Source organism: Callorhinchus milii, unplaced genomic scaffold, assembly GCF_018977255.1.
Source record: "Callorhinchus milii isolate IMCB2004 unplaced genomic scaffold, IMCB_Cmil_1.0 Scaffold3, whole genome shotgun sequence".
In the NCBI taxonomy this organism is placed as follows: domain Eukaryota; kingdom Metazoa; phylum Chordata; class Chondrichthyes; order Chimaeriformes; family Callorhinchidae; genus Callorhinchus; species Callorhinchus milii.
In genome coordinates, this window is record NW_024704744.1 from 20,057,447 (window position 1) to 20,066,900 (window position 9,454).

At 39.9% G+C, this 9,454-nt stretch overlaps 1 protein-coding gene across 1 annotated transcript; it reads right to left on the reverse strand.

The window, feature by feature from the left end:
* Positions 1-1,143: 1,143 nt before the first annotated feature.
* Positions 1,144-8,094, reverse strand: dusp23b (dual specificity phosphatase 23b). The gene is made up of 2 exons (XM_042333711.1): positions 7,812-8,094; positions 1,144-3,311 (listed from the first exon to the last, which is right to left on the reverse strand). Exons 1-2 carry the CDS (start codon positions 8,079-8,081, stop codon positions 3,126-3,128), a joined length of 456 nt encoding a protein of 151 aa, XP_042189645.1. The 5' UTR covers positions 8,082-8,094; the 3' UTR covers positions 1,144-3,125.
* Between the last annotated feature and the right edge of the window lie 1,360 nt (positions 8,095-9,454).

Sequence of the window (9,454 nt, forward strand, 5' to 3'; positions counted from 1 at the left end):
GCTCAGTGAATATAATGAATAATTGAGCAATATGGTGCCATGCAAGAGATCTTTCTCAGACTGACCATATCAAATTCTATTGTTACAATAATGTGCTAACAAACAATATAATAAAGGTTGACTACGTCACATTGTATTTCTAACCAAAAAATCTGAAGAGAACAGATTTGGCAACAAAGGAACATTCAGCATCCACCTTGATAAGGTTTTTGCTATAAGAGGCAAAAAAAATTGCTTGGCAGATAAGTTAGGCACATCACTCTTTTTGTGATATTGTGCTAATAAAGAATACAAATGGAATTTTATTTTCTAATAAAGAACCCGCTTACCTACCCTTCAAACGAAGATGCCTGTCAGACAAAGCAGATGGTTGAAGTAGCCAGAGTTGGTATACAGAATGGGTGAGCGAGGCATATCATATGAGACTGTTAGCATATCACATTGAATGTTAGGATGAGAATCTTAGTTGATCCACTGCATAGGGAGCCAATGGTGCCAAAGATGGGGGGTGATGGGCTTGTGTAGCAGAGGTTGTCTCCTATAGAGTTCTGGAGCTTGTGGAGGGTAGGGCTGGGAAGTTGGTGAGCAGGACATTGGGGCAGGAATAAGCAAGTTAAATGTTTTCACATGGTTTGGGACTATTCCCTGTTTTTCCAGTTTACAGTACTTGAGGTGGAGTCGGATCAGAGTTCTATATGAATGTAGTGTCATTTCCATGTTTAACATACTCATAAACACGGGGAGGCACCAAGCTCAGAAGAGGGAAGTTGAACAAGCAATTCAGATTGAACAATTTTAAACAGAGTGCGTAGAACCTTCTATGCAGAAAGGCAGATTGTGTCAATAATTTCAAAATGAAATTAGTTAGCTACCTGGGGAATAAATCTATGTAGAGGAGATGAGAAATGGCATTTTGTTTTAAAGTTTCTTTAACTTTGGAACCAGATAGATGAATTGTATTGGCTTTTTCTGTTGCTGCTCTACTTATCAAGTAATGTGTCCAACAAAGAACAAAATCTCCAAAATGTGTCTGCCTGTTATTTCACGATAATGATTAAAATATGCTGGCAATATTTGAAAGTTAGATAACAGCTCTTGTAGACCGCTGGGCATAGCAATGAAAATTAGCTCGACACAGCTATATTGCTGCCAAGTCAAATTTTAATATTTAACAGATGTAAAAAGGACCTGGTAATTAAATTCTTGAAGCCCAATTGCTGAAACTGTGTTTACTCCTTAAAATTAAATTACTAAATTAAAACAAAATTAAAAATATATGCATCATGTAAAATGCTAAACGTCAAAATATGTAAAAAGATATGTTCAAATTAGATTGAAGTTAATGGCTGGTGGCAAAGCGCAAACAATATAGCGGCCAACCATAAACAAATGCCACTTAATATGGGAAATGTGAGCAATTAAATAACTCCTCATGTCAGATACTTTTGACTTCATTTACATATAATGTACCAAATACAGTTAAGGAAAAGTATGTGCGAAGGAGACAATCAATCAAGTTTATACAAAATAATTGCATTCGTTATTACAACAGCTTTTTCAGCAATCAATATTAATTATGANTTTTTTTAAAAATTAACACCTTGGTACAACCAATCTAAGTATTGCTAGCTCAAAGTAAGTCAATAAATAAGAATTAGCGAAAACTATTAAAAAATTAAATGTTCAAATTAAATTTAGAGCTTCAGTGCGTCAAATGGTCTGTTTTAAAACCCCAACATTTCTACAACAACTTGCAAAATGCAAGGATTATTATTATTATTATTATTTATTTATACAGTGCCCTTCACATGGGGTAGTGTCGCGGAGTGCTTAACAGTGGAGGAGCTTGATGCCTAGCCGGGAAGGGGTAACCATAGGCACAATCAAAGAGTAATGTCTTCAGATGTGATCTGAAGATGGTCAAAGAGGGGGCAAGGCAAAGGGATTGAGGCAAAATTTCATAGTTTTGGGCATAGCGGGTGAAAGGACAGCCACCGATGGTGGAGAAGAGGGGACGAGAGACATGCAGGAGCCAACTGAACACAGGGGCGGGTAATGGAGTGGATTGTAAGCAGGTCAGAGAGGTAGGAAGGTACCAGGGCATAAAGTGATTGGTACACAAGTGTGCATATCTTGAAATTGATCTGTTCTGGAATAGGGAGCCATTGGAGTCTAAGCAAGGACTGGGTAATGGGAGTACAGAATTTAGTATGGATGAAGATACGGGCGACAGAGTTTTAATTAATTGGATTTTATGAATGGTGGAGTTGGGGAGATCAGCAAGGAGGGCATTGAAATAATCGATCCAGAGGTGACCAATGCATGGATAAGGGTTTCAGCTGTGTTGGGTGTGAGATAGGTGGAGGAAAGCAGTCCTGCTCAGCTACCAGGACAGTTGGGGATGGAATCTAATGCCTAGGTTGCGCACAGGTTTGTAAGTCTGAGGGATAGATCGAGAAGGTTAAAGAGCCAAGTCTTGCCAAGATTCAGCTGCAGAAAGTTGGTGCTCATTCAGGCCTTGATGTCTGATAGGCAAGAGGACAGAACACTGGTCAGTAGAATCTGGGGTGATAGCTGGAGAAATAGATTTGGGTGTCATCCACATGCATATGGAAGTTGACCCCATGTCATGCTTCCAGTTTTGCCAACATTGTTCTTGATCTGACTGTATATATGCACGAAAAGCACGGGCTAACATGGTTTCAGGTTTCTGTACACATGGAAGCATCTTAATTCCAATTGATGGCACCATGAGGATCACAAGCATACACCAATGAACCAATGTTCTACCATTCCTCGCCATTATCCTGCTGACTACACCAAAAATATTCCAAAAATCTTTGAATTATTTAAAAAATTAAGAATTAAATACAACACAAAGACATGGTTATGCTATTACAATGCCCAGTATACTCATCTGTTGATATTTTTATAGATTTAATTTATATTAAAACAGATCTGATTATAATTATCCTCTGAAAATACATTAAGAAGAAAAATCATGTCTTAGAAAAGCAAAAAGTGTGTGGTTTTCTTTTAAATAATTATTTCCATGCATATAGATGAAGAATCGGAATCCTAGCTAATGGTGTACGTGTCAGAGTTAACTGGCTCCTCCATAGATCTCACTTTATGTGATGATGAAACTGGATGACTGCTTTTTCTTGTTCACTTGTTTCTATAGAACCATGACGAATTTTTCGGATCTCTTCAATTGCATCAACTCCTGTTATCTTCTTACTTTGTACAAGATAGCAGGCCAACATTGTTCCAGTTCTTCCATGACCATGGAGGCAGTGAACTCCAACTGCCTAAAAAGATCAGAAGAAAAGTCATAAGACAATTTGCACTCTTCCAATTAGTAGTCGTCACTGCCGTGCCAATCTGCACCTAATACTTTCTGGAATTAGGTAAGCAGGATGTGCCCCTCCAGAGAGAGAGTGCGCATTCTATTCCTTTCCATATGTAGGTGGGTATGCATGGAATTCTTAGTTTGGTTTAGACACTATTAAACACGGTGATAGGTTTCTGGGTGTGTCAGACATCCAGCTGACCAAAAAATTACTGTAGCAGTAATTCATTACAAAGCTTTCAAAAATAAAAAAAAGTTATTCTGTTTCCAGTGAAATGCCAATTGAGTACTTAGTCCTGATTCTAACCATTCAACTGAGTATATGTTAAAAACATAAGAAATAAGAGTAGGCCATTCGGCCCCTCGAGCCTGCCCCGACATTTAATAAGATCGTGGCTGATCTTCCAACCTAATTCCATTTACCTGCTCTATCCCCGTATCCCTTAATCCCTTTAGTTTTTAAAAATCTAACGATCTCAGTCTTGAATATGTTCAATGACTGAGCATCCACAGCCTTCTAGGATAGAGAATACCATAAATTCACCACCCTCTGAGTGAAGAAATATTTTCTCAACTCAGTTATAAAAGGCCGACCTTTAATCCTGAGATTATGACCCCTAGTTTTAGTTTCTCCAACCAGGGGAAACAGTCTCACACTATCTACCCTGTCAAGTCCCTTAAGAACCTTATAGGTTTCTATAAGATCACCTCTAATTCTTCTATATTCTAGAGAACATAGGCCTAGTCTACTCAACCTCTCCTCGTAGGTCAACCCCCTCATCCCAACCTAGTGAACCTACGCTGCACCCCCTCTGAGGCGAGTATATCCTTTCTTAGATAAGGAGATCAAAACTGCACACAATATTCCAGGTGCTGTCTCACCAAGGCACTATACAATTGCAGCAAGACTTCCGTACTCTTGTACTCTAAACCCTTTGCAATAAACTCTAACATGCTATTAGCCTTTCTAATTGCTTGCTGTACCTGCATACTAACTTTCTGTGACTGATGTACAAGGACACCTAAATCCCTCTGAATACTAACACTATCAAGTCTCTCCCCCTCTAGAAAATAATCTGCTTTTCTATTTTTTCTACCTAGGTGAATAACTTCACACTTCCCCAAATTATACTCCATCTGCCACCTTCTTGCCCACTCACTTAACCTGTCTATATCCCTTTGCATCCTCCTCACAGCTTACTTTCCCACCTAGCTTTGCATCGTCCATGAATTTAGATACATTAAGCTCTATTTCCTCATCTAAGTAATTGACGTAGACTGTAAACAGTTGACGCCCAAGCTCTGATCCTTGCGGCACTCCACTCGCCACAACCTGCCACACAAATACACATTGTTGAAAGATATAGGTCACATGACCTCAGAACTGTTATCATAATTGGTTGAAAGTATGAGCGTTTACTTATTTGTTATAATAATAATGCGTTTGCTTAGTGGTTTAAAATAGTGTGGTCAACATCGTTTTATATGAAAAGAATATCATGGCAATTGCCTAACGTAGACGGACACGGGGTCATGAAATGTCCTAGAAATTTGAGGAAATTTGAGTGAACTGCCATGCCCTACTGGAGAGTTGTGGTGACGACTGCTTGCATCATGCTGACTACTGTCGGAAGAATGGGTAATAACTTCTCGATTCTTGATTCTGTAACTTGATATAGATAACGGCTACCTGTTTAGTGGACAGAATTAAACTTTGTTATACCTTTATTGGATTGTCTGGTCATTATTTCGAACCTCGGGGTCGGAAATCCCAACAACATTTACTGACTTTGGTAATGTTGGGTGTTGGGTTTCTAAAGTTATTAAAGAGGCAGATGCACAAGTACCCAGTTTGTTTTCACCGTGCACCTGTTCACACTGTCACAATCATTCCAGCCGACCTATCCAAACATAAATTCCTTACCAAAAAACAAAACTGTAGAAGTTAACTGAGGTTCAAACTTTGGGACATTTCCCCAGCAAAGCAATCTTACTTAGTTTACATGCTGGGATCCAGAATTACAATGGTAGGTCAGTTTCACTGGGAATTTGAGCATTGAGGGTAAAAGTGACATTCCTCTTGATGCTGGTGTGACAAAGCATAGCATAAGCTACAGTTACTTCTAAATCTGTCATCATGCATCAATTTCAGCACATTAGATTCCTTAGGGTCAGCTGCTATTGTTCATCAAGGATAACATCATTCAACTACAAATTACCATAGTTTCAAGGTAAAACAAATCAGCTTTATTACAGCAATGTCATCACCTCCAGTCAAGCAAAACTTGCACTGGAGGCTATGGTGTCAAATCTAATCTCAGGCAGAAAAACATTGCTTAATTACCTTAACTACTAGACTGCTCTCAGATCTGAGCACATCGTATTCATTGAAATGGCTTGTCATTGTGTAGTTAATGAATAATAATGAGTATGTGATGTCACATGTGCTACAGTACCACAAAACACACAGAGGCACGGAGTTATAGAAAATTATCTACCTATTAAACAAGATTGTGCACTTTATAGGGATAAATTTTATAGATAATAAAAAGAAATTAAAAAGATAGTTAACAATAATAATGGTTCAAACAAGTATTTTAAAGATTGAGATTCAATTATCATCTTGAATTCCATTCTAGTCAGCCCCTTCTCTGATGTTAAGGATTCATTCTGTGGTACAATTTCATGGGCTTTATGAACTCTCCAGTCACCCAAGTGGTCATTAATCATGTGTTAGCCCAATCATAAGCATCACAGATTATGATTCAGCAAGTGGTTTGACCATGGGCATGACAACCATAGATAGCATCTTTCCATCAAGGGTCACTTGATAATAACCAATTATAAACAGGAAGGCTGGCTGATTTTTCCCTTCCAAACCCGATGCACTGTGTCCTATAGTATCACCAGAAATACTGCCCTTGCCAATCAACCAATACAACAACAACATTTCATTTATAAAGCGCCTTTCACGTCGGGAGGACATCCCAAGGCGCTGGACAGTTGGGTCGGGACCCGAGCAGGGAGGAAATGGTCAGGGTGAGGGGACGGAATGGAGGGAGCGAGGAAGGGGTAGAGAGTCGAGAGGGGAGCTGAAGGCACGGTCGAAGAGAAAGGTCTGGAGACCGGCCTTGAAGGAGGAAAGAAGGAAATAGACCAGGAATTAAATATCAGAAACAAAAACAGAGAGAGCTCGGAACACTCAGCAGGTCAGGCAGCATCTATGGAGAAAGGAAAGTGAGTCAACGTTTTGGGTCCACGACCCTTCATCAGAACTGGGGCACGTTGGGAGAGAGAGGTCTTTAAGGACAAGTTGAGAGTAGGAGGCATGACAAGGACGACAAAGAAGACAAAAGCAGAGAATGCGTGAGTTGGTGGGTTAAAGAGGTGTTAGTGGCATAAAACAAAAGGGGGGAGAAGAGGTGTTTATATTACAAAATGAAATATCAGACTTGTCCTTACCAAGTGAACTATTGATAGTCCTAAGTACTTTCTGGAATTAGATATGCACGGTAAATCCTTCCAGGGAAAGAAAGTGTGCACTCTTCCAGATACAGAAATTTCTGCAGGCAGCATGTATATGTGGAACTATTAAGTATGGTGATATGTTTCCCACTTTTGTAGGACACCTAGCTGACCTTTTTTTTGTAAAAATGTGTTAAAAGTCTTTTTTCTTATCAGAAAAAGGGAATGTCTGCTATTTTAATAAATAGCATTAATACTGTCTTTGAATCGTTTAAAAGTAGCACAGTGTGATGTTGGATCTCACAAAACAGGGCTCATAACACAATCCAAATTTACATTGTATACCGCCATTCGCACCGGAAGGACGTCCGAAGCCACTTATATGAAAAAAACAAAGGGCCTCACAGTGGCAATCTTTTTAGTCAGTTTTTAAACACAAAGAAATTTCAGGAGTGACCTAAGGTAGACAAAGAGGGATTGAGGCTGGGCGTTCCAGGGGTTTGAGGGGTAGTGGCTGAAAGTACAGCTGCTCAAAGTAAAATGGTGGGGACAAGAGATGCACAGAAGGTCCTAGTTAGCTGAGCAAAGGGGGTGGATAGAGGAAAGGAGTGTGAGCAGGTTGAGATATTGTCAGGTGCTGGAGTATGAAATGATTTGTTGGTGAGTGGGAGGATCTTGAAAAATTAACCCCATCTACAATAGGGAGGCAGTGGAGCCTGGCAAGGACTGGGATGATGGTGGTGGGGAGTTTATACCATGTAAAATACTACACTTCAAGCACAGTTAAAGGAGAACACCAGATACAAGAATCTATTTTTTCTCATTTCTGATTTATCTTAATTGTGGATATTCAATAAGTAGACAATTGGTTCATTTCTGAATTGAAATGTATATTGACAGAAAATGTACACATGATACATAAATGTATTAACATAAATATTTTAGTTATACATCAGTTAATAGTGCTTTAATCTAATAACAATGGTATACTTACTTCTCCCTTTGCATTGGCATCTTTAACTATAGAAAGAAATCTCTTGATTTGTTCCAAAGAAGGTGGCGTGAAGTCAGGCATACTTATATGGTGAATTCTCACTTCTGGACAAGTATCATGGTATGGCGGCTTTCTTTCACATAGAGTGACAAGATGTCGAATCCCATTGTCATGTAGATACTGATAGTGAGCAGGTAACTTGGGCAAAGCCATTCCAGCCAGCTTATTTGGTGCAATCCAGGAAAAGTTGTGTGGTGGAACAGGTGGCATGATAGTAATTTATCTGTTAGTGAAAATAAAAACACCCTGGTTAAATATTACATAACTTCCCTTCAATGGAATGTTGTGCTCTCAGCCTGCATCAGTAGCACAGTAGTTTTTGAGTCAGAAGGTTACAGGTTGAAGCCCATGTCTTCTTTGAAATGCGTCTTTGAGGTGGACATTAAACATCTCACTGGATTATCGAAAATAGAATGGTGTTTCTCCTGGTGTCCTGGCCAGTACTCACCCAGCAAAAATTAGCCATTCACTTTATGGCTGTTTGTGGGAAATTGTTGTTTGCAAAAATTGGCTGTTCACCTACAAATACAGCCACTACACTTCAGTAAAAATTTTGTGATGCACTTTGAGATGTCTCGCCAATGTGATAAGGCGCTATATTATTAATTACCACAGGTATTTGTTGTATTTGTTGATTTCTGCAAAATAGATTCAAGTGTAACAAGAGAAACTTCTGTTTTCTAGCATTGTTTACTGTCCCGCTTGTTCCTGATATAATTATAAAAATAACTGTGTATCTCAAGCACAGGTTAATGACAAGAATAACAACAACAAATTACATTGTACAGCGCCTTTCACCTCAAGGGTACGTCCAAGGCGCTGTATAGTCAGGGATCTGCACCTGAGCTGGTGGTTGGGATCAGAAGGGGTGGAGGATGGGGAGAGTAGGCATAGGAGGGTGAACAAAGGCACAGTCGAATAGGGGGGGTCTCAAGACGGGTATCGAAGGAGGCAAGGGAGGGGGCGAGGCGGAGGAACTGCGGGATGGAGTTTCAGAGAGAGGGGGCAGAAGCTGAAGGCCTGCCCACCAACGGTGGGGCGAGCAAGATAGGAGACGTGAAGTGGGCTGGAACCCGCTGAGCGAAGGGAGTGGACAGGTTAGGTCAGAGGTAGGGAGGAGCAAGGCCATGGAGGGCTTTGAAGGTATGGACTAGGATCTTGAACTGTATCCTCTGTGTGATTGGAGTGGAGTGATGGGGAGGCAGTGGAGCTGGACGAGGATGGGGGTGATAGGGTCGCGGAGCTTTTGTGGGGGAGAGCACATGAGCTGTAAAGTTCTGGATGATCTGCTGTGAAATTGGGTTCAAGCGTTTATCAGAAACCACACCAAGGATATTATTAAAACGCTTTATCAGCAATTATAAAACCACACAAGCATAAGCATCACATTACACTCAACACATTATCGTCACTCGTCACGCTTAAATGACTGCTAGAGCACTATCTTAACAAGATACACTCAATACTAAAATTCTAAACATATATAAAAAAATGATGTGATATATGAAATGTGCCTAAATAATTTAACTGTTTTGTATGTATGTTGGTTGCGTGTTTTAGTGAGTAGGAGAGATGCTACCAAG